Genomic DNA, 27,507 nt, shown 5'->3' on the forward strand with positions numbered 1-27,507 from the left:
TTTGGAAAGTAGCGAAGATTTTTTGTCAGTTTCCAATGTCCGCGCTATCAGCTAACCACTCAAAAACTGCCAATAAAATCGTCCATGTCCGGAGTCTATGTAAGAGTGGAACACAGACGTGTTGATTGGCTAACGACTTATACCGACTTCTTCAATTGAATATTTCTTTAACACAAAGTGGCTGACCGGTGTTGATGTATTTTTTTCACTTTGTTGACAATTTTACGCTCAAATATTTAATCGACCGATCGGGCTATTTAAAATGCATTTATTATCGACCGACCGTCCCAAGAATCGACTCGGGCTTCGGGCTTATAGTCTAATTCGAAGACTGATAAGCATTTATATTAACATTAGTATATAGTATATATAGTATTTTTAAAACAAATCGAGCCATTATTGATAGCAACTTACACAGTAAACATTATAATTTTACCGCTTTACGGTAAGTGCAGGAGAGACGGACATTTACTTTCTGGACGGATTATAGTTGTGTTGGAGTATCTTGTTCCTTTCTTGTTTTGATCTTGTTCAATTTCTTAATAAGAATAACATACATTTACAATACAAATAAGAATGATATACATTTACAATACAACATATACAAACATTTTAAACAAGAATAAAAGACAATATATGCTATAAACAGACTTGTTGCTTTCTTTCGCAAACTGATGAGTAGTTAAACGAACCTGAAACATTTAAGTCAAAACAAAAAATTACACAACGCGACTTAAAAGAACCTTTGAACACTAATATATTCACATAAGGGTAGAAGTGCCACAGCCTTATGGCTAAAGGACAAGAAGAGTTTTAAAGTGTTCACAAAATAGGCACTATATAAGCATAAAATCGATTTTGTGGCTCCCAGGGCAGGGTCAAATTTGACCCCTGAGGCATAATTTCAACAAACTAAATAGAGGACTATACAATGTCACTACATACCAAATTGTGTAGCCCTAGGCCTAATGGTTATGGACACTAATTTTTAAAGTTTTCACAAAATAGGCATTATATAAGCATATGTTCAATTTTGTGACCCCCGGGGCAGGATCAAATTTGACCCCAGGGATAAAATTTGAACAGATTTGGTAGAGGACTATTAGATGTCACTACATACCAAATTTGCCAGCCCTAGACCGGATGGTTATGGACAAGAAGATTTTTTAAGTTTCCACAAAATAGACCTTATATAAGCATATGTTCAACGTTGTCACCCCAGGGCAGGGTAAAATTTGACCCAAGGGATAAAATTTGAACAAACTTGGCAGACAACTATAAGATGTCACTACATACCAAATTTGATAGGCCTATAGGCCCGATGTTTATGGCAAGAAGATTTTTAAAGTTTTCACAAAATAGGCTCCATATATGCGTATGTTCAATTTTGTGACCCCCAGGGCAGGGTCAAATTTGACCCCAGGGGCACAATATAAACAAACTTGGTAGAGGACTATAAGATGTCACTACATACCAAATTTGGTAGCCCTAGGCCCAATGGTTATGGACAAGCCCTTTTTATGCATATATTCAATTTTGTGACTCCCGGGGCAGTTTTAAATTTGACCCCAGGGGCATATTGAACAAACTAAAAAGAGAACTATTCCATGTCACTACATACCAAATTTGGTAGCCCTATGCCATACGGTTATGGACAAGAAGATTTAAAAAAAAAAATCCCACAATAGGCCTTATATAAGCATATGTTCAATTTTGTGACCCTTGGAGCAGTGTCAAACTTGACTCCAGGGGCATAATTTGAACAAACTTGGTAGAGTACTATAAGACGCCACTACATACCGAATTTGGTAGCCCCATAGGCCAAATGGTTATGGACGTGAAGATTTGTAAAGTTTTCACAAAATAGACCCTATATAAGCATATGTTCAATGTTGTGACCCCTGGGGAAGGGTCAATTTGACCCCAGGGGCATAATTACAACAAATTTTGTAGAGGACTATTAGATGTCTCTACATACTGAATTTGATAGCCCTATGCCCAATAGTTATGGACGAGAAGATTTTGAAAGTTTTTACAAAATAGGCCTTATATAAGATTTTTTTAATTTTGTGACCCCCGGGGCATGGTCAAATTTTACCCCAGGGGCATAATTTGAACAAATTTGAAAGAGGTTTACCCCAGGAACATTCCTGAGAAATTTCATCAGAATTGGACCAGTCGTTTAGGAGAATAAGATGTTTAAAGGAAAAGTTAGTGCAGGGATGGACGCACGACGGACACAGGACCATGATATAAGCCCAGCTGGCCTTTGGCCAATGGAGCTAAAAATCAGAAATAACCATCAAGTATGTTAATGCCTCAGACGATAAAATCATGTTTTATACTTGCTTGCCAACTTTCTTTATTTTTAATTCTTTGTTTTTGACATCGATTGAATTTGATGCCTACAAGTTATGTTCTGGAAAACTGAAAACTGTTAAGACTGAGAAGGGCGTAAAAAAAGTTGACCTGTTGATGAGTTTCAATGACATAATTAACAAAATATTTGAATTGTGATGCAACAAAAAAAAACTCTTCATTGCAAGTACTGTAATGATAAATAAAACATTTGTTAATTTTGAATGAGTTGTATCTTTTCATTGTATTGTTGTTCTTATTTATCACAACAGTCCATATTTATTTCCCAATTGATTAAAACTAAACAATTGGCCATGTGTTTATATAATGAACCAACAAAGACTTGAAGAATAATATGAAAATAGTTTTTATTGTTACTGTGCCCATATGAATTTATATAAGTGTATTTCTTTGATGTCAAAATGGAACACTTCAGGTATCTGTAAAAAAAAACTGTTGGAAACTTTCTTGGTTCATTATAAATGAGCATATATCTAATTACATAATTTTGCAGACATTTCTAAAAATTATGGGATACAGAGATATTGCTCATTTTTAGAATTTTCCACTTTTACCACAATTATTCCTAATTTTAATTGTATCTCTATTGATGGTTTTACTATATATATGAAAAACAAACATTAAGGAGACACTCATCAAAAATATTCATTAAAAATAATCCAAGCAATTTAATTTCACGTGATTAAATCAATGTCAGTAAAAAGCATTAATATTAACCGACTGGAAATGAAATCAGAATCTTAAAGCAAGCAGACGAATAAGGCACTTACTTAATAAATTAACTCTTTTTGAGAGGCACAAAACATTTGATCTAGAAAGACATTCTCCTTGCCGAGTTGTCGTTCGTGCCTCAACATACAACATCTCTGCAGCGGGCTCAATTCCAGAAATCTTGGCGAAACAGATCAAAGTTATTTTACGCTCTTTCATGGAAATATCTAGGACACCAAGCATAATATTTTAAGTAATTACCTTTAAAAACTGCATATATTGTTAATTTATCGAGATATTTAATAACAATTATGAGAACAATTTTCATGCCCATTTACGCAGATAGCATCACTCCACTAAAATGTAAACAAAGGCCGAAATGGTGATGAAAAGCAAGTGTTAATCTACAAACACATTGAAAGTTTCGTGTATGTTTATGTTAAATGTGTAATCAAATCAAATAGCTAATTATGGGAACATATCGTAAGTTTGCAATTTGGATAGATTGATAATAATTATTTTTGATAATTAATATAGTGTATCATTGTATGAAGATAATGATCAATGTTTTTGTTTTGTTTTGTTCTGCTTATTTGGCTAGGCTGGTCTTGGTTATTGCTCTGTCATATATTTGTATACTACCATGTGCTTAATAACCTCTTTGCCATGCTTTTTTTTATGTCTTTAATTGTCTTCATTAATTTGTAAGCGTACGGTTTAGATTAGCGCAAATGTCTCAGTTATTATTTATTACTATTAGTTGCTTATCATTTGGCTTTATCTTTTGCTTTGTGTTGTTAATTTAGCAAGGCTGGTCTTACAAGAGCCTTGGTTATTGCTCTACCTCATTCATATATATATATATATATATATATATATATATATATATATATATATATATATATATATATATATATATACTACTACTATGTGCTTCTAAGGCCAGCATTTTTTTAAATATTGGTTTTACGGGAGCGCCCGACCCTATTTTTCGACAAATAAAAATAAAAGTCACTTTCGTTTTATTTATTTACATTTCACTTGCCTACCTGGTATTTTATCCAAAACTAGAAAAGAAATTGCGGAGATTGCCAAAAGTGTCGTTCAAAATTTGTTTACAATACGGGTTGTTTCGTTGTGCCAAGTCCACTTGTAAAGCGTCAGTGATTTTCATTGGCTATTGCAGCCAATACCACACGCTATTAGCCAATCAGTGAGTATTTAACAAATGATTTTCATATTGCATTTCTGAAATGACATTAACAACAACGAGACAAATGTAGCATATTTTAAAATCAAATTAATAAAAAACGGAGCAGAAACAAGTCAAGTTGTGTTTTCCTTTTTATTTTTTTACCTTTGACCTTGAAGGATGACCTTGACCTTGAACTTCCACCACTCAAAATGTGCAGCTTCATGAAAACGCTGCTTTGAAATATATTTTTTTTACCTTTGATCTTGAAGGATGACCTTGAAGGATGACCTTGATCTTGAACTTCCACCACTCAAAATGTACAGCTTCATGATAACGCTGCTTTGAATAAAAAAAAGACATTTGACCTTGAAGGATGACCTTGACCTTGAAGGATGACCTTGGTCTTGAACTTCCACCACTCAAAATGTGCAGCTTCATGATAACGACGCTTTGAATTTTTGTTTGACCTAGAAGGATGACCTTGACCTTGAAGGATGACCTTGACCTTGAACTTCCACCACTCAAAATGTGCAGCTTTATGAGATACACATGCATGCCAAATATCAAGTTGCTATCTTCAATATTAAAAAAGTAATGGCCAATGCTTAAGTTTTCGGACGGACAGACGCCATATATTTGACATTTTACCTTGAAGGATGACCTTCACCTTCACCTTTCACCACTCAAAATGTTCAGCTCCTTGAGATACACATGCATGCCAAATGTCAAGTTGCTGTGTCTAAAACATGCATGCCCCCCATAAGGGCTCTCTGTTGTAGTGACAGCCATTGAGTGAATATGTTTTTTGTCAATGTGACCTTGACCTTTGACCTAGTGACCTAAAATCAATAGGGGTCATCTGCCAGTCATGATCAATGTACCTATGAAGTTTCACGATCCTTGCCATAAGCATTCTTGAGTTATCATCCGGAAACTATTTTACTATTTCGGGTCACTGTGAACTTGACCTTTGACCTAGATACCTCAAAATCGATAGGGGTCATCTGCCAGTCATGATCAATGTACCTATGAAGTTTCATGATCCTAGGCATAAGCATTCTTGAGTTATCATCCGGAAACCATTTTACTATATCGGACCACCATGACCTTGACCTTTGACCTAGTGATCTCAAAATCAATAGGGGTCATCTGCGAGTCATGATCAATGTACCAATGAAGTTTCATAATCCTAGGCATAAGCGTTCTTGAGTTATCATCCGGAAACCATTCTACCATTTCGGGTCACCATGACCTTGACCTTTGACCTAGTGACCTGAAAATCATTAGGGGTCATCTGCGAGTCATGATCAATATACCTTTAAAGTTTCATGATCCTAGGCATAAGCGTGCTTGAGTTATCATCCGGAAACCATTTTACTATTTCGGGTCACCGTGACCTTTGACCTAGTGACCTGAAAATCAATAGGGGTCATCTGTCAGCCATTATCAATCTACCTACGAAGTTTCATGATCCTAGGCATAAGTGTTCTTGAGTTATCATCCGGAAACCATTTTACTATTTCGGGTCACTGTTACCTTGACCTTAGACCTTGTGACCTGAAAATCAATAGGGGTCATCAGCGAGTCATGATCAATCTACCTATCAAGTTTCATGATGCTAGGCCAAAGCTTTCTTGAGTTATCATCCGGTAACCATTTTAATATTTAGGGTCACTGTGACCTTGACCTTTGACCTAGTGACCTCAAAATCAACAGGGGTCATCCGCGAGTCATGATCAATGTACCTATGAAGTTTCATGATCCTAGGCCCTAGCGTTCTTGAGTTATCATCCGGAAACCACCTGGTGGGCGGACCGACAGACCGCCGACAGACCGCCGACAGACCGCCCGACAGACCGACCGACATGTGAAAAGCAATATACCCCCTCTTCTTCAAAGGGGGGCATAAAAAGTTATGACCAATGGTAAAGTTTTCGGACGGACAGACGCCATAAATCTGACATTTGACCTTGAAGGATGACCTTGACCTTTCATCACTAAAAATGTGCAGCTCCATGAGATGCACATGCATGCCAAATATCAAGTTGCTATCTTCAATAGTGAAAAAGATGTGTTTGTGAAACACAATGTCCCCCTATATGACGTTTGACCTTGAAGGATGACCTTGACCTTGTGAAGGATGACCTTGACCTTTCACGCAGCTCCATGAGATACACATGCATGCCAAATATCAAGTTGATATCTTCAATATTGCAAAAGTATTCATAAAATGAGGGATTTTTGCCACATATATTTGACCTCTGACCTTGAAGAATGACCTTGACCTTTCACCACTCAAAATGTGCAGCTTGATGAGATATTCATGCCAAATATGAAGTAGCTATCTTCAATATAGCAAACGTTTTTGCAAAACAAACCAACAGACCAACAGACAGGGCAAAAACAATATGTCCCTTACTACTATAGTGGGTGACATAAAAAGTTTTAAATTTTTGACCTTTGACCTTGAAGGATGACCTTGACCTTTTATCACTCAAAATGTGCAGCTCCATGAGATACACATGCATGCCAAATATCAAGTTGCTATGTTCAATATTTCAAAAGTTATTGCAAAACTTAACTATATTAAAGTTTTAAATTTTTGACCTTTGACCTTGAAGGATGACCTTGACCTTTCACCACTCAAAATGTGCAGCTCCATGAGATACACATACATGCCAAATATCAAGTTGCTATGTTCAATATTTCAAAAGTTATTGCAAAACTTTACTGTAAGGTTAAAGTTTTGGGACAGAATGACAGACAGAAAGACAGACAGACAGGCCAAAAACAATATACCCCCGATCATTCGATCCAGGGGCATAAAAAGTATTAATTAAGGACATTCGAATTTACACCCCACCGTCCCTTTTTCTCGTATTGCTTTCTATTAATCAACTCATCCTCTACACTTTTGAAGAATACCTCAAAAATCCTGTTATATGTAATCTTGTTTGTTTAAATGTTTGTACTTCTATGCATTGCTTAAACTTCTGAATATCCTGAATAATGATATTGACATTGAACAAAACAAGGACATGCACTACTGTATCAGCATTGCAGGTCTTTCTCCAGAAATTTGCACAGGTGAAAATATGTGTGATTTACAGGGTACTGGGTTACTCCTTTGAATTTATTTAATGTTAGGCACTTAACCAAATGTTACTGCACTTAAGAAAGTGCAATAATTGAACAAATATATCTTTAAACTAATCAGCCTTTTAAAACCTGATAAATCTTTAATGTCTTTCATGATATTGAATAATTACAGCAACACTTTTTGGTGAGATAAAGTAATAAATTAAAGATTCAGGCACTAAGGTGCTTAAAGAGCCGGGGAAAAGGCATATGTATTACAAGTATTGCAATTTATTATTTATTTAAAAGATCATGTAAAGGTTAATTTGATTCTGTGCAGTTTTGATTCTGTACTCTTTTGACAGATTGTCATATTTCTCTTATATAATTTTGTATATTTAAACATTATTCTTGAATGAACTTGTAAGTGTATGATAGATGCATCCAGTTGTCCCCTGTCAGGAAAAGCATAAGACATTGAAATGTATATTGTTAAAACAACAATAACAAAACAACTGTACTGATGTTGGCTGCAATTTATTTTAAGATGTGTATTTTACCATAGAATTAGTTTGAGTAAACATCTTCAGGGTCTATGTGTACCAAACTTGCATTGCATTGGTAAAACATTAACAGACTGTTTACTTTGGTCAATATTTATATTCAACATTTCTCATTCACTCAATATCTTGTCAAAGCAGCAACTAATTATTGATGCTTCTGTATAGTTTTATATTATTTTCTAACACAGATATACAGCTTTGACTCATTGTTAATATTGCAATATGTTCATTTAGTTAAATATGTGCATGAAATAAAATTTAATAGCATATGCGCCCAGTTGTAAACTTCAAATACTATCAGATAAAGCAAAGCCGATGGGCGGGGCCATTTTGAATATGCGACTATGATCATGTGACTAAAAGACACGTGCTGTAGAAAGTAGTCCGTGAGCCCACGACAGAGGTGAATGTAATGAACCGTAGTGTAAGAGAGTGCTACGAGTGCTGTATTCGAAGAAGAACCCGGTCAATTAATTTTGTCAGTGGACATTCAAAATAAACAACACAACACTGAACTTTCTATGACCAATCACAACACTCTCACACAGTATTATAAAGAAGATATTTAAACAAAAAAATCAGTTAAAAAACATCATAATGTATTTTTCGTAAATTCAAGAAAATAATGTACTAAGTTAACTGGTATGAAATTGCTGTTAAAACATTTTTTCTTTCAGAAACTGATAGTCAAGTGTGACAGTGACAGAAGAATATCAATCAATATTTAAAATAAACCCACATTACTTAGGTGAATGAATCAATGAAATACTTGACAGGAACGTAATAAATGTTGGGAATCAATTGAATAATGCAACAGGCACAGTTTTAAAAGCAGAAAGCTTAATTATCAGTGGTGCTTAACTTATACTGATGAAAAGCTTTTGGTTGCAAAGTTATATGGCAATACAGCATTAAAATACTAATGTACACAAACTAGTATAAAAGTATATCAATCAATAAAGAAATAACTGTATACGTAAATTGAAATGAACAGTAAATATTACGATTTCAGAGATCTGAGATGAATAACTTGTTTTGTTTGGTTCGTTCACTTGTTACCCGATACCTACCTAAATGTGAGACAACTCTTGTTTGCCCTCAGTTTCAAAAAGACCGAATATTTGTTGTTAAGAAAAAAATCGGTCCATTTAGTCGATAACGAAATTCCCCAATGTGCCATTTTATTGATTTTAAAAATATCAATTTGACCAGACTCTTTTTCCTAAAATAGCTAGAAAATCTCTGTACATATCACACATGTTATTAGGATGAATCCACCATGATTCTTACCTGTTAAATAAGCTGATGAATCTTCATAGAGTCTGCAGACCAGTTTGCCACTCAATGTGAACTTGTACAGAGCAGTACGAGAGCAGATATATAGGTCACCCTGGTGGTGGGCAATACTATAACATATATGTTGTAACTTAAGCTTCCTGCCTTTGGCGAGTTGGCTCTGGGTTACTGTGATAAACTGGACCTCATCAGGCACAGCCACTGCAAACTCAGTGGGTGTGATAAGACACATGTCCTGTATGAGTCCATCCCTTACATACAAGTGGCTCACCACCTGGTACTGCTGGTTCAGAAGCTTGACTCTCTTATTATAGTGGTCTGCAACCAGTACCTGTCCATTTGGGAGAGCACATACTGCTGTGATATGGCATGTGTATGAATCACTTGGCATTTTCACATTGTGCACAGACTTCCCATTCACTGTGAAAACCTTGTTTGAAAAGTTCTCTTTTATAAATATATAAGATTGTTGTATATTTTCCAGACATTTTTTACTGGCAATAAAAGAGAGTTCTTTACCCGGTACTTTTGGTATGGCTACATGGAGATGGAACAATTCATAGTGAAGTCTGATGCAGCTGTTTCTCACAACCTTGAGAGGAGCTTGTTTCAGGTTTAGCTCTTCTTTCTTCTCCTTAATAGTGCTTTTCTCAAAATCTGCTAATAAATATTTGATTTTCTCACGCATGTCAATGACTGTGTATTGCATATGTTCGTGTGTTGTATTAACTGTGCTGGTTTCACATAGGAGTAAAAATGACATTATTTCCAGACGCAAACCATCAACAATAAGACTCTCGTGTTCTTTGTATGAAAACTTAAGATACTTCATTCTGTCCTCCTGATACGTCTGAATATGTTTCAGTTGTGAAAGAGCATTTTCCGTACTGACAGACAGGTTCTTGAAGTCAGTTGACTTCCCTGTGGCAGCCTGAGGTAATGGAGTTACTTGTAAGCATCGTCTGAAAAAAAAACAACCACATGGTTGACCATAAGTGATATAATAGTTATTAACTGGAAAAATACCAAACACTAGACCCTAAATTATTTTAATTTACAAATTTAAAGGGCCATTATAACAAAAACAAGAGCACCGTCTTGCGGGTGCAGATCGCTCATCTATTTTTCTTTTTAAAGATGTAGGGACCTCTATCTCAATTTCAATCACAAAGGAGGGAGGGGTGGAGAGGGGTGTATAGTGTGGGGGTGTGGTCATTTATTACATTACAATTCAACTTGCCAGGTACAGTAACCTCATGATAGCATGAAAGTATTTGAATTTTGAAAGCAATAGCCTTGATACTTTAGAAGTAAAGTGGATCTAAACACAAAATGTAACCATATATTAAAAGTTACTAAGTCAACAAAGGGCCATAATTCCGTAAAAATGACAACCATAGTTATGCAACTTGTCCTTTACTATCCCCTAATGATAGTTTGCGAGTGTTCCAAGTATGAAATCAATAGCCATGATACTTTAAGGGTAAAGTGGACCAAAACACAAGACTTAACCAAATTTTCAAGTATAAAGTGCCCATAATTCCGTCAAAATGCCAGTCAGAGTTACATAACTTTGCCTGCACAGTCCTCTTACGATAGTGAGTAAGTGTTGCAAGTATAAAATCAATAGGTATTATACTTTAGGAAAAAAATTGACCTAAACACAAAACTTACCCAAATTTTCATTTTCCTAAGTATAAAAAGGGCACATTATTCTGTCAAAATGCCAGTCAGAGTTACATAACTTTGCCTGTGCAGCCCCTTATGATATTTAGTAAGTGTTTCAAGTATGAAAGCAATAGTTTGATACTTAAGGAATAAAATGGACCTAAACACAAAACTTAACCCAAATTTTCAATTTTCAAAGTGTAACAAGAGTGCCAAACTGTCACAAGATACGCCCGTTCGAAGGTTTTGGACACCATGCTCAATGCTTGAAAGTGTCCTCAAGACCTAGTTATTGACCCGGCATGACCCATATTTGAACTTGACCTAGATATCACTTAGATGTAACATCTGACTAAATTTGGTGAAGATCAGATGAAAACTACTTCAATTAAAGAGCGGACAACATGCTTAATGCTTGAAATGCACTATGTGACCTCGTTTTTGACCCGGCATGACCCATGTTCGAACTTGACCTACATATCATCTAGACACAACTTCTGACCAAATTAGGTGAAGATCAGATGAAAACTACTTCAATTAGAGAGCGGACACCATGCTAAATGCTTGAAATGCACTAAGTAACCTCGTGACCTAGTTTTTGACCCGGCATGACCCATATTTGAACTTGACCTACATATCATCTAGACACAACTTCTGACCAAATTTGGTGAAGATCGTATGAATACAATTTGAATTAGAGTCCGGACAAAGTGGCGCCGTTGAAAATGCACTAATTGACCCTATGACCTAGTTTTTGACCCGGCATGACCCATATTCGAACTTGGCCTATATATCAACTAGATGCAACTGCTGACCAAGTTTGGTGAAGATCGGATGAATACAATTTGAAATAGAGTCCGGACAAAGTGGCCCCTTTGAAAATGCACTTATTGACCCTATGACCTAGTTTTTGACCCGGCATGACCCATGTTCGAACTTGACCTACATATCATCTAGACACAACTTCTGACCAAATTAGGTGAAGATCAGATGAAAACTACTTCAATTAGAGAGCGGACACCATGCTAAATGCTTGAAATGCACTAAGTAACCTCGTGACCTAGTTTTTGACCCGGCATGACCCATATTTGAACTTGACCTACATATCATCTAGACACAACTTCTGACCAAATTTGGTGAAGATTGGATGAATACAATTTGAATTAGAGTCCGGACAAAGTGGCGCCGTTGAAAATGCACTAATTGACCCTATGACCTAGTTTTTGACCCGGCATGACCCATATTCGAACTTGGCCTATATATCAACTAGATGCAACTGCTGACCAAGTTTGGTGAAGATCGGATGAATACAATTTGAAATAGAGTCCGGACAAAGTGGCCCCTTTGAAAATGCACTTATTGACCCTATGACCTAGTTTTTGACCCGGCATGACCCATATTCGAACTTGGCCTAGATATCAACTAGATGCAACTGCTGACCAAGTTTGGTGAAGATCGGATGAATACAATTTGAAATAGAGTCCGGACAAAGTGGCCCCTTTGAAAATGCACTTATTGACCCTATGACCTAGTTTTTGACCCGGCATGACCCATATTCGAACTTGGCCTAGATATCAACTAGATGCAACTGCTGACCAAGTTTGGTGAAGATCGGATGAATACAATTTGAATTAGAGTCCGGACAAAGTGATGCCTTCCGCCCGCCGCCCGCCGCCCGCCCGCCGCCCGCCAAGGGGTTTCACATAATACGTCCCGTATTTTATACGGGCGTATAAAAAGGGCACATAATTCTGTCAAAATGCAAGCCAGAGTTATCTTACGTTGCCTGCCCAGTCTCCTCATGATAGTAAGTAAGTGTACCAAGTTTGAATGCAATAGCGTTGATACTTTATGAGAAATGTGGACCTAAACGCAAAACTTTACCGGACGCCGACGCAGACGCCAAGGTGATGACAATATAAGCTCATAATTTAAAAAAAAAAAATAGATGAGCTAAAAATATATAGGCATAGCCAATAACAATGCATGTTCCCTTCATTCACAATGTTACTTTTCTAGTAGCAATACTACATGTATATTGATAATCGTTAAAATAAAAATATATAAATTAATACATATATAGCTATCTACTGTGCGTTTGGGAAATAATGCATACCACACTGCATGAACAACACATTGTGCATTATAATGATACTACCAGTCTATAGTAATGTCATTTATGGTATGCATGTGTATAACATAAAGCTATGTATATTTTATTAATCATTATTTTACGAAATGACAATCTAAGTATAAATATAAATATGTTTTTGCATCATCCGTTGAAATTACGCTTTTACTATAATATTCTTCTTTTTTAAAAGGTTATATATTATGAGAACCTTATTCCTATTAACGAATCCCTTTCTTGCACAAAATGGCATAAGCTTCATTAATATATATATGACGAAAGTGTGGTTCTTGTTCATTCAGAATCGGATACGGTAATCAGCCCCATTCCCAATGGAAACAAAATGGAGCTAAACAATTCCCGATGTAAGGTTTCCAAATAAATACATTTTTTTACATCTAAATATTTTGTTCAACTCCAATTCATATAAGTTCAACCTTAGTAAATATAATACTGAAACCACTTGTATTCTCAATGTTAAGCATTTTTAGCAAAACAACCACTTTAGTATCAAAATTTTAGTCAAAAAGCCGTAAATTTTCCCAATCCAAAGGGACCCGGCCCATCACCAAAATGGTGAACATAACACTTGGAAAATTGTGTGATAGCATATTTATTGTTAAATATTGTAAAAATTAACAATGGACTAGAACATACACTCAACCAATTCGGCACTTTTATCCTACAAATCACAAGTATATTGACAAATATTGAAAGTCCATATACTTCAGTCAAGAGAGAAATTCTTGTTATCATCTAATGTAAGGCAGGGGATGAATTTCGAGTGATTTTTCAAAAGAATACTTCATTTTAAAAATGTAATCATTTATAAAACAACTTCTTTGACTCTACTAGTTCCAAAACGCTTAGCTCCTATCATAATTAGTTGCATCATAGCCCACACTTGACTTTCTTCTGTGTATGAATGTAGGCCTCATGCCCTATCAAAATTAATGACAAACTGATTATGAACAAAACGGGTCATCATGGCTCTTCAGGGCTCATCTGAGTTTCTGCACATGAATTGTGGAAGACTTCAATTGGTGGTCTATTGTTTGACCCTACTTGACCCAAATTCAATCATGGACTTTGTATTGTCAACAACACCAATCTGATCAAGTTTCATTTAGAATTAGTCAATAGTCATTAATGTTGCTACTAGAGTGGTTAGAATTTAGTTAAAGATATAACTTGGTGGAATAGTTTCTAGATGCATGTGACACACTTTTAGACATGGCCTAGATATTGTGAAGATGCATATTCTGATTTTTGTCCAGATTGAGTCATGAAATCTGGTCTCTGTAGTGGCACACAGGATTTCTTATTGTTCATCTGCTAATCTACTTTCAAAACAAAAATGACACAAAACTTTGAACTTGGCCTTTATGAGCATTTTTGATAAAGGGCGTATTTGCGTAAATACGCAAATTAAATTATGTAAATACGCATAACAAATATTTTGCATGCGTATCAAGTACCCTTCAAAAATGTTGAATACACTTTTTTTTTCTTTTCGGCCGCGTACCAAATTTTCAAAAAGTAAGAGGATGTTAACCGCTTACAAAGGGAGTGAATTGTCACTTGTTTGAAATTAGACTGATTCTCTATATTTATTATCGCCAAAAATTGTAGTATTTGCTGATCACACAAGCCGTTTATATTTTTGGTGCTGGAAAATTGGCATTTGCACGTGTTGGGCGACTGTTGAAAAAAACATTGACGCAAGACAACATTTATACGTACTTAAGCAAAAACAGTGCGTCGCAGTTCGATGTACGAAAACATTGTGTTGTTCCAATATTGGAATCTGTTTTGGAGGATGAATCTAACAAGAGGGCCTGAAAGGCCCAAAGTCGCTCACCTGAGATAACCAGATATTATTGGGACAAATCTTCTGACCAATGAGTTTCATGAAGACCGCCCCTTGAAAGCCATGTTTTTCAAGCAAACATAATAATTTTCCAATTCATCCAAGATTTCATTGAGACCAATCTTCTGACCAAATTTCATGAAGACTGGACAATAAATGTGGCATCTAGAGTGTTGACAAGGTTTTACTGTAGCCATATAAGGAAAAATGTCCCGCCCTCTTGGCGACCATGTTTTTCAACCAAAGGGCATCATTTTTTTTAACTCTTCCAAGATATTATTGGGATGAATCTTCTGACAAAGTTTCATGAAGATTGGACAATAAATGTGGCCTCTAGAGTGTTAACAAGCTTTTACTATAGCCATATAAAGACATATAAGGAAAAATGACCCGCCCCTTGACAGCCATGTTTTTCAAGCAAAGGTTACCATTTTCATACTCATCCAAGATATCATAGGGACACATTTTCTGACCATGTTTAATGAAGATCGGAAAATAAATGTGGCCTCTAGAGTGTAAACAAGGTTTTACTATGCCATATAAGGAAAAATGCCCCGCCCCCCGGCGGTTATGTTTTTCAACCGACTGGCTACATTTTCGAACTCTTTCAAGATATTATTGGGATAAATCATCTGACCAAGTTTCATGAAGATTGGACAATAAATGTGGCCTCTAGAGTGTTAACAAGATTTTACTATAGGCATATAAGGAAAAATGCCCCGCCTCTTGGCAGCCATGTTTTTCAAGCAAACTTGAGCATTTTCGAACTCAACCGTAATTTCCAGAAAACACATGTTTTGGCCAAATTTCCTGAAGATTGGACCAAAAATGTGACTTTTAGAGTGTTCACATTTTTTCAGTATATACATATAGAGAACACTGCCCCGCCCCCTGGTGGCCATGTTTTTTCATCGATCTGGACCATTTTCAAACTCGTCCGAGATATCAATGAAACCAATGTTTCAACCAAGTTTCATGATGATTGGGCAAAAATTGTGACTTCTAGAGTGTTCACAAGGTTTCTCTATAGCCATATTAGGAATACTGCCCCGCCCACTGGCAGCCATGTTTTTCAACGGACTGAAACCATTTTTAAACTCAACTAACATATCATTTAGACAAACATTTTGACAAAGTTACATGAAGATTTGGCATAAAATGTGACTTCTACAGTGTTCACAAGGTTTTTCTTTTTTGACCTAGTGACCTAGTTTTGACACTGTTTCGAACTCAGTCGAGGTATCAATGGGACAAGTGTTCTGACCAAGTTTCATGAAGATCAGACAATAAAGGACTCTAGAGTGTTCACAAGGCAAAATGTTGACGACGCATGATGCACAACGGACAAAAGGCGATCCCAAAAAGCTCACCATGAGCAAATTGTGCTCAGGTGAGCTAAAAAGAAGCATGAAAGCCAGAAAGCGAAGGACAAAACAGTATGAAAATAAAAAGCACTGTTTCCGTGGCTTTGTACTTCAACATATGACGACTGAAAAGACTCCATAAAATGTGAGCTTTGCAAAAATGCTTGTTGAGTTCCTATCATAATTGGTTGCATAATAGCCCACACTTGCCTTTCTTCTGTGTATAGTGTATAAAGAATGTAAGCCTTATGTCATATTAGAATTAATGACAAACACATTATGACCAAAGGGGTACATCATGGACTTTAAGGGCTTATCTGAGTTTTCTGGACACAAATTGTATAAGACTTCAATTAGTGGTCTATTGTTTGACCCCACAAGTTGACCCAAATTCAAACGTTGTAATTGTATTGTCAATAAAAACACCATGATCAAGTTTCATTAAGAATGAGTCATAAATGTTGCCACTAGAGTGGTAAGAATTTTGTGAAAGATTTTACCTGGTGACATTGTTTCTAGACGAATGTGATCCACTTTCAGACTTGGCCTAGATATTGTGAACATACACATTCTGTGTTTTGTCCAGATTGAGTCATAAAATATGGTCTCTGTAGTGGCACAAATGATTTGTACTTGTTCATCTGCTAATCTACTTTCTACACGCACATGACACAAACATTTGAACTCAGCCTTGACACATATTCAGGATGCAGGATTACAGGACTTTATGGGGTTCACAAATTGATGTTAATGGATGTTAACACACTGGTAAGTGGTGTTTTTTTCCATATAACTTTTTAAAACCATTTTTCAGAAGAATTTCAAGTACAGCATAAAAAACAAGTTTTATGTGGTTAATGGCAATGTGAAATATTGCAGAAGTGACATTACATGAGCAATTTTGACCCATATATTTGACCTTGAAGGATGACCTAAACCTTGACCTTTCACCACTCAAAATGTGCAGCTCCATGAGATACACATGCATGCCAAATATCAAGTTGCTATCTTCAATATTGCAAAAGTACTCATAAAATGAGCGATTTTGGCCACATATATTTGACATCTGACCTTGAAGGATGACCTTGACCTTGACCTTTCACCACTCAAAATGTGCAGCTCCATGAGATACACATGCATGCCAAATATCAAGTTGCTATCTTGAATATTGAAATACTGCAAAAGTGTACATTAAATGAGCGATTTTGACCCAAATATTTGACCTTTGACCTTGAAGGATGACCTTGACCTTTCACCACTCAAAATGTGCAGCTCCATGAGATACATATGCATGCCAAATATCAAGATGCTATCTTCAATATTGCAAAACCAACCAACCAACCAACCAACAGACCAACAGACCAACAGACCAACCAACAGACAGGGCAAAAACATCTGAATTACTTTATTTAATAAGCCTGCGTTCTTAGCCAACCATTTGATTTGTAATGGATTCATAAACATGGTTGTGCTGCATGCAACGTGAAGTTCTGGCACTGATTTCAGGCATATTCAATGATGTAGTTTTGTATGCACATGAAACAGATTCATACTTGGCCTTAATATTGTCTAGATAAACATTCTGATCAAGTTTCATTGATAATACATTACACATGTTGCATCAAGAGTGGTAACAAAACGGTGTTAATCGGACACCTAACACTGCATGCCGCACACCAACTACACTGGACGCCTGACAAAGGATGATTACAATAGCACTACCTGGACTGGCGGTATAAACTGCCCCAACATCTGGTTGTCTTTTTTTTAACAATACACCATCATTGTTTTAATCAGAACAGATATCGAGGTCACAGTGACCTTGACCTTTGACCTAGTGACCAAAAAATGGGTGTGCAATGTAGAACTCAACAAGGTGCAGTTACGTACGAAGCTTCAAAGTTGTAGGTTAAAGCACTTTGATTTTAGAGTCAATGTTCAAAACCAGGACACAATGTCAAGGTTTTAGCACGAAGTGGACGGCGGACGACACGACGACGAGCTGGCTATGACAATATCTCGGATTTTCTCTGGAAACAGCCGAGCTAAAACAATGATTTTACTATAACAACATAAGCAAAACTGCCCCGCCTCATTAAATACATGTTTATTAATTGACTTTAATATCCTATTTTGGGGATAAATCACTCAAATCAATGTTAAGCAAATTCCAAGAATAATGAGGAAACAGATTTTACTTCTACAGTGTTCATAGTATTTTGTTTTCAAATGATCTATATGTGTAGTGACCTAGTTTTGAACTCAGCCCTGATATCATTTGGACAAATGTTATGACTTCAAAAGTTTTCAAATCAGCTGAGATATCATTTGAACAAAATACTCTCACAAGGATTATACAATCAGTGTTGGACTCTAGAGTATTATCAGATTTTTGTTTAGTTCGACCTTGTGACTTAGTTTTTAACCCTACACGACCCAGCTGTGATCTAGTCTAAGATAGAATAATGGGACAAATCTTACCAAGTGTCATGAAAACATTGTGCAATAAATATTATATTCAAGTATGTTCATAAACCTATTCTTCAATTTTACTTACTGATCTAGTTTTACATCCAACATGACCAGTTTTGAACTCCACAGATATCATTGGAACACATGTTATTACCAAGTTTAATGAAGATTTGACAATATATGTGAGCAATGTGATTCATAAAAACAAATGATTTGTCGTTAACTAATAATATGCATAAACATTGTACCCAGTTGTAAATGCATCAGGTATATCATTTGAATACATGTTCTGACAAAGAGTTTCCTCTAGAACATTCACAAAATTGTTTTTTCATGGAACCCAGTTTTTATCTCACATGACCCGACTTGAAACGTGGCTGACATCATTAGGACAAAATGTTCTGAATGAATTTTATGAAGATTTTCCACTAAATTCTGTCCTTGGGTGTTCAAAAGGCAAATGTTGATGATGGACAAAAGACGACAAAATTTCATCAAAATAGTTCATCATAGTAATTTTGTGCTGAGGTGAGCTTTTAATGTGACGTGTAGAGTATTTGCAAGGTATCACCATCGGCATGTAAGAAACATGTCCCTCTGTCCGGCATGTATTTAAAAGGCTAGAACTAGTTTTTAACTTAGTGGCTATATGAATAGAAAAAAATTCTAAAATAGTTTAACGAAGATCGGACAAACCAGTCATTCACAAAAGTATTTTAAGGTCACAGGATATTGGGTCAGAGACATATATTTCCCGGTCTAGAAATTACATGAAAACTCAGATTTTAACTACAAATGTCAACAAACCAGCCACAAAATTATAATCAAAGCACTGGAGGCACTGAAGTTGTTTGCTGTTGTCGTCCTTGATTAGCTTGTGCGCATTGCATTATAGGCTAATCAGTGTGCACAGGCTAATCTTATTTGACATGCATTAAACCCAATTTTCCCTGAAAGCAGCAAATATGTACAGATTTCAATGATAAACACTAGACAGGCCAATGTCGTCTTACAAGCTGGTAAATACACTCACTGAGTAGTAGAGCAGACGCTCCTAAGTATTCGTCGTCTGCAGTGCAAACAGGCAGCGGTAATCGTTCCTAGCATAGTGAGTTACGGTTCTTATCATAGCTAAGGCTTCTAAGCACATACTGATTTGCAAAACAAGGTCTGTAAATTTACTCGACCAATCTAACGCGACCAACAAAAAATCAATGAAAAGGCACTATTGAGCGTATATTTAATCTACATGAACTGTAAATACAAAGTTCCATGAATATTGGGCAAGACATATGGCGCCTCTTCAGTGTTCATATGCAAATTGTTGATGACAGACAACAAACAACCAACATAAAGAAACTGAGAATAGGTCACGATGAGAAGATTAAAAATGCAGGCTCAAACAAGCAAACGTCAAGCGTGAACTATCCTCCATAAATAGAGTAAAGGAACATATACATGACACATTATACAGGAAGGTTGATTAAATCCTTAAGGTATTGCAATACTATATACTACATTTGTTGCTGAAATGTTGCCAATGGCGTGTAATCCATAATGCTTGAAGTTTGAAATGTTATTTCAAACAAACACAAATAAACAAATTAAAGCTCAAAAAAAAAATGCACACAAGAAATGATTTTGAAAACCTTATATAACTTAATAGAATAATACAAACAAATTAACGGGGATGATGGTTATTGCACAGAGGCGTCGGAGCTGGGGCGGCGGCTGCTGCCCCAATATTTTAGGCAAAAATGAAATTTCGGCAAAGACCTTTAAAAAAAATCATTTCAATACACTCTTCACCACGAAGCACGGTAATCACGCTTTCGCGGTTATGACACGTGTATTGTTGATTGTCATCACTCGACGGCGGAAATGTACGTGTCAATTATGTTGTTCGCGGGGGTAATTAATCGGTCTCTTTTATAACGATAATCCCTTAATTATTGAGTAATTAAACCTGGGAATCTTTAATTGTTGGTATGATCTAAGCCTTTGCTTCTTTCTATTAATATAAAGGAAAGTATGACATGAAGCAAATGTGCCGATATCCAATAGTCCTTAATTATCACAAAATTAAAGATACCTCAAGATACCTGAATTAATTGTAATAACTTGAAGTAATTCTATAATTCTTAAAACTTATTTAATGTTTTTTACCACTTTTTGTGTCATTTCAATATGTGTACTTCAAACCATCCAACAAATTTCAAATTTCCAAAACGGAATTTCGACACAAAAAAATCCTGAAGAACATTCTTTCAACCCACATGATCCCTATTGTTGTGTCGCCTGCTACAAAGTACAAGCTGCGAAATATAGTGATCACTTCTCCATCGTGTGTCTGTCTGTCACAACTTTTGTCATTCAGAAAATGCCTGCAATAGACGTGTATAAGGTCAGGTATCAAGCATAGCAATGCACCAAAATGCGCCATTTGATGCTTAAATTTGAAAAAAATTCCGGGGTATGCCGGACCCCCACCAACGGGAGGGGGATACCCTCTCCCATACCCACCCCATCCGCCGCCCCAAATTGTTAATGTGCTTCTGACGCCCCTGTTGCATACAGGTAATACAATGCAATAATGTATACTGATATAAAATAAGTAATAATAAGTACCTGTGATTAAGTTCAACACATTTAGAGCAGCACAGCTGACTGTTTTCCTCGCAGTACATTGTTATTTGTTCACTCTTGTGTATGACGCATGTTAAAAGAGAAGTCTCCATCTTCTTAGAAAGTGGCCACTTCATTATGTTATCCTTTCCATAAGGAGATTTTTTGAAAAACAACCAACCGTGCTGTCTGTGGGAGTTTATACATCTTCTGCAGAAGTATTTAAGACATGTTTGACAGTAAAAATCTGCATCTATTTCTACAGACCGTTCTTTCTCGCAGATTGTACAACAATAATATTTAACCAAATCAAAATTTCTAGAAAATGCGGATGTCGCCATTTTGATAATTCACTTTCAACAAACAAGATTATACAATCTAAAATCAATTGAAATATTTATGTCCAAGTATATGTTTACAATAAATATCCCAGAAAACACACACAATTATTATTTAACACAGGCAAGTAATATGAAATTTTGAACTGAACTGAACAGCAACCAAGTTTACTGTCAAATGGCGCTTGTATGATAGGAGCAAACAGTGTAACTATGTATACTGTCACCTGACTATTGGGTACTGAGTGTATTGATTACTTTAAACTGCACAAAGAAGCTGTGTAGATAAAAACTTTATCCCAAAGTGTTTAACACACCACATTTTTAATTGCTCTAATAAATGCCATGTTATGAACATAGAATTATAATGACAATAAAGTGGGTTCTTACATAAACCAATTTTAGTATAATGTATCTGATCATTTTCCTCAAACAGTATTTAAAACTGACAGTTAATATAATGATGTACATAATAATGAAGGGAATATCGGCCAGTACATGCATGCTGTTAGTGGATATTCTTCTTTTAACTACTGGCAGATGCTTTCTGATACATGGCAGTTGCATTTTTCCTAGTTATCCACACGCTTTTTGAAAATCACTGCCGTCTGTCTGTCCGTCCGTCCTGGCCACTATCTCCTCCTACACTATAAGCACTAGAACCTTGAAACTTACACACATAGTAGCTATGAGCATATGTGCGACCCAGCACTATTTGGAATTTTGATCTGACCCCTGGGTCAAAAGTTATGGGGGTTGGGGTGGGGCCAGGTCAGAGATTTTCATTCAATTTTGTTACGTTATTTTACATTAACTTCTTCATTTCTACACCGATTTACTTCAAATTGATACTGAACCTCTCTTATGACAATACGGTCAATCTCAACAATGCATGGCCCCCATTACCAGCCCTGGAGCGCCCCACCCACATAGACCACACCCACCCAAAATTGCCTTTTACTATAACTTCTTCTTTTCTACACCGATTCTCTTTAAATTGATACTGAACCTCTCTTAGTATGACAATATGGTCAATCTCAACTATGCATGGCCCCATTATCCACCCTGGGGCACCCCGCCCACTTAGACCACACCCACCCAAAATTGCCTTTTGCTATAACTTCTTTATTTCTACACCAATTCACTTCAAATTGATACTGAAGTTTTCTTATGACAATACGGTCAATCTCAACTATCCATGGCCCATTACCAACCCGGGGGCCCCTCTCCCACATAGGTCACACCCACCCAAAATTGCCTTTTACTAAAACTTCTTCATTTCTACACTGATTCACTTCTAGTTGATACTGAACTGTTCTATTAACAATACGGCCAATCTCAACTATGCATGGCCCTATTACCAGTAACCCTGGGGCGCCCCTGGGTCAAACATGCGGCGTGGAGATACGCGTCGGCCTCTGCCGCGCCATTTCTAGTTACAATTGATGTGCAAACATTCCATATTCTATGCCACATATTGATAAGTTTATAATCACTTCATAATTTATCTATCTTTACTTTGTGTGTGTTATTGACAACTGAAGTTAAATTTTCGAAATTTGTATTAATGCTATTTCTATAGATGTTCTTTGTTCTTTGTTTTACAATGTGCATTTGGCTATGCTGCTACTTAATTTAACTAGCTGTTAACATCTTTGTGGATCTATAGTACTTCATAAGTCGATTCCTATTGCGTCTCTGATTCAGAATTAGTCTTCTTTTCTGCATACACAGTCATTATATAATATTTCACGTTACAAAAAAGGGAACCAGTATTAAAACCCCAAAATTCCAGCACAAATTAGTATTGATGGGTGATCACTCTTAACATCAAAATAAGACCTCTGATATCAACCGTGATACAGCGACTATATCCGAAATCCTCTCGAATGCGGTGAGCTAGTAAAAAACGTCCCCGTCTACATAGTGTCTATTGTTTTGACCAAAGTGATTTAAATCCCACTCTCAACACCTTATTCTTGTCAAATTGATTTGATACTTTTGATAATTGTACTTAGGTAACACTTATGTAATTAGTATTATAGGGCTATTGTATATCTTTGTTTTGAGCAATTATCGATGTTGAGATAATGGGTAACTCGTATTCTCCAAAATTTGCATTAGCAAAGAAAAAGACAGTTACACATTCAGCCTTGTATAAAATCCTTTATAGCAGTAATACTAATAAATCATTATTATTTGAACTTCATTTTAAATAGACATCAAAATCCATTGAAGCTATAGCTTGTCAACGGATATAATTATCTGATAAGAGTATTCCATTTCATAAACAGTTATTCAGGTGGTATATCGATGGTCCCCATTCAAAATGCTGAACCTACATTTTTTTTGCACTATCGTGATTTTTGCACTGAGTAGGGCAGAAAATCAGTGCGCACATGCCCAGAAAACGGTGAGCCACCTAACCAATCAAAACACGCCAAACTGGCCATATGATAAAATGCTGAACTGTGATTGTGGAAATAAAATTAATGCAAACATTCGAAGCTGATACTCAAAAACACACAAGTTTTCTTTTTTAAGCAGGGTGCATGTAAGCCTGAATAGTATTCAAAATGTCTTCTGAATATGCTGCTTAAAATAATTCAGAAAATGTATAACAATAAAAAGCAGACAAAGACTGACCATAATTATTTGGCTAGCAGAAATGTTATTTTTACAAGAGATTGGCTAAAGTTACAACTTGACATTTTCTTACCATTACCACTTTCACCTTTTCTTATTTAATTATTTAATGATTCTAGAAGTTAAAACACCATCTAGTCTTTTTCTTTGACTTTTTGGGTAAAGCACACAACATATATATTTATAATGTTGAGTGTGTCTATATTTTAGCTTGATTGCTGAAAAGCCCGAAGCTTAATTAAGACACTCTATGGTCTGTTTCCTGTAAAGAAAAAAAACTGTGCTTGGTGTCTTTGGAAGAAGCTGCCAAAATTAAGTATGATCCAAGACTGTCTGGTTGCTAGGGAAATACCACATCCCATGTAATAGTGCCACCGTATTGCTGTTTACCACCTAATTTGATTTTGTACCCAAGCAACCTCCAATTGGCACACACATTAACTGGCAGTAAGGTAAGATTAACATCTGAATTTAAATATAAGACATTGAGAAAACAAAGGTGCGATACTCACAAACTTCAAGTGTCATTTGTGACTTTGACCGGCGCACCAAAATTAAAACCTCTGACCATTGCAGTTAAAAGTAGAAAAATTATAAATAATTACTATACAAGTTATTTTAAATATGTTTTGATCTCTGAAGCGTGGTAAGTGTTGACCCATTGGGCATGATTTCAACAGCTGTAGCAGAGGCCTACTATAAGACGTTACATGCCAAACAACAAGCCACAGGGCTTTAATTTTTCAGAAAATAATATTTTCAAAGTTTTCACTACATACACATAATTAAACAGGTTGCCCCGAGGGAAGGGATCATTTTAACCCCAGACGCATGATTTTAACAAAGTTGTTAAGAGGACCACTATACAATGTTCAACAACAAATATATATACTCCAAGCATTAATGTTTGAGTGACAAGTACCAATTTTTTTTTTAATATGTAAGTCTATATACATTTATTCACCCTTGGGTATGGCCAGTCTTTACTTAAAAAAAGATTTTTGAAGAAACTTGGTACACAATACAATGATACAGGCCAAAAGCCATAATCCTCTGCCTTAGAGTTTCAAAGAATAATTGTTTAAGTGTTTGCTCTATACTTATACATGCAAGACAAGCAAGTGAACCTCAGTGGAGTGCCAATGTTTACCTCAGCGATTTAAAAAAATAATATTCGGTATAACTTCAAACGAAACTAATTATCAACAAGAATGATTTCTATATACTCCCTCGATGAAATTATTTCACCTTTAGTCTTATTTTGGACCAGACAGAAGTAATGTCAAATATGGTGGTGGTAGTTGTGGACGGTGTGTAGTGTTGGTGGTGGATGGTGGTGGTGGTGGGTGGTGGTGGTGGTGGTGGGTTGTGATGGTGGCGGTGGGTGGCGGTTGTGGGTGGTGGTGATGAGTGGCAGTGGTGGCTGTGTGTGGCAGTGGTGGTTGGTGGTTGTGGTGGTGGTGGGTGGTGGTGGTGTGTGTTGGTGGTGGGTGGCAGGGGTTGTTGTTGGTGGTGGTGGTAGGTGGTGGTGATGGTTGGTCTTGGGTGTAAGTTGGTAGGTGGTGGGTGGCAGATGTGATGGTGGGTGGCTTTGGTGGTGGTATCGGTGAGTGGCAGTGGTGGTCAGTGGTGGTGGTGGTGGGTGTTGGTTAGTGGTGGTGGTGGTGGTTGGTGATGGCGGTGGTGATGGTGGGTGGTGGTGGGTGGTGGTTAGTGGTGGTGTATGATGGCGGTTGTGGTGGGTGGTGGTGGTGGTGGTTGGTGATGGCGGTGGTGGTGGTGATGGTTGGTGGTGGTGGGTGGTGGTTATGGTGGGTGGTGGTGGTGGTAGCGGTGGTGGTGGGGTTGGTGGTTGGTGATGGTGGTGGTGATGGTGGGTGGTGGTGGTGGTGGGTGGTGGTTAGTGGTGTGTGGTGGTTAGTGGTGGGTGGTGGTGGTGGGTGATGGCGGTTGTGGTGTGTGGTGGTGGTGGTGGTGGTGGTAGCGGTGAGTGGCAGTGGTGGTGTTGGTGTATAGTGTTGGTGGTTAGTGGTGGTTAGTGGTGGGTGGTGTTCGTGGTGTTGTTAATGGCTGTTGATAAAGGTGGTGGTGGTGATGGTGGGTGGTGGTTAGGTTGGTGGATGGTGGTTAGTGCTGGCTGGTGGTGGTGATGGGTGATGGCGGTGGTGGTGGGTGATGGTAGTGGGTGGAAGTGATGAGGGTGGTGGGGTGAATAGTTTTATAATGCAAAGAACACATTGTCCTGATTGTTATATTATGCAGCAAACACATTGACCTGAATGTTTTACTATGCAGCCAACATATTGATCTGATTTTCGTAATATGCAGCCAACACATCGCCCTGATTGATGTATTATTCATGTAGTAGTACTGGTGACATACACTCCACATTTAAATCGCAGAATATGCAAAAATCACAATACTGTAGGAAGAGTGTTTTACAGTACACTCCACGCGTTTTCCCCAAAAAACGCGCTCCCTCCGCGGGTTTTTTCTGCTAGCGAGTGTTCACGCGGCGTTGGAAGAGCGAGGTAAACTCGATAAAACGCTCGGCGTTACGCCGCGTTCGCTAATTCCCGCGGCGTGTATTACTTTAGGCTAGTCGGTAAATGCAGACACTTTCCGTTCTTATCAGTGATCGCCGCGCAACGCCGCGTTAGCAGTGTGCTACTGGGCATGCCAAAAAATAAAAACATTGTTATAATAAATTGTTTAAATACTGTAGTACATGTATAAAAAAGATAATTGTATAAAAAATTAATACGTATAAAAATTATGTTTTTTAATTCACAGGTACGTCTACAATATGAATTAAGTCTAATATAATACATTTGACAAATTAATATTTAAATCATAACACATGACACAAGAATAAATGTTCCGTAAAATTTCAAAATTTAATTAGTAATCCGAAACACACTACGATTTTTAATTGTTAACACGACGTTTACAAATGCTTCCAATATACAGTCATCATGTATATTTCCCGACAAAAGCGCGCGAAAATTATGCGGCAATGTACAAGGTCAAGGTACAATGTATACTCCTGCAAAGCGTGCGTGTATTGATTTTTTTTATACAAACTTTGTAGCGCAGAGAACATTGAATTTTGTTGATTTCGGTTAAAAGTTCCTTTGGTATTTATTAACGAAATTATATCGCGAATAAGTT

The 27,507-nt window shown here is 36.8% G+C and overlaps 1 protein-coding gene across 1 annotated transcript in view; it reads right to left on the reverse strand.

The window, feature by feature from the left end:
- Positions 1–21,916, reverse strand: part of LOC127880591 (uncharacterized) — a 39,354-nt gene extending 17,438 nt beyond the window's left edge. Inside the window, exons 1-2 of the mRNA XM_052427908.1 lie at positions 21,356–21,916; positions 9,217–10,184 (exon numbers count right to left, since the gene is read on the reverse strand). Of these exons, the coding sequence (XP_052283868.1) occupies positions 9,217–10,184; positions 21,356–21,693 (1,306 nt within the window). The 5' untranslated portion in view covers positions 21,694–21,916. The remainder of the gene's footprint in view (positions 1–9,216; positions 10,185–21,355) is intronic.
- Positions 21,917–27,507: the final 5,591 nt, after the last annotated feature.

This window comes from Dreissena polymorpha, chromosome 5 (genome assembly GCF_020536995.1).
Source record: "Dreissena polymorpha isolate Duluth1 chromosome 5, UMN_Dpol_1.0, whole genome shotgun sequence".
Classification (NCBI taxonomy): Eukaryota; Metazoa; Mollusca; class Bivalvia; order Myida; family Dreissenidae; genus Dreissena; species Dreissena polymorpha.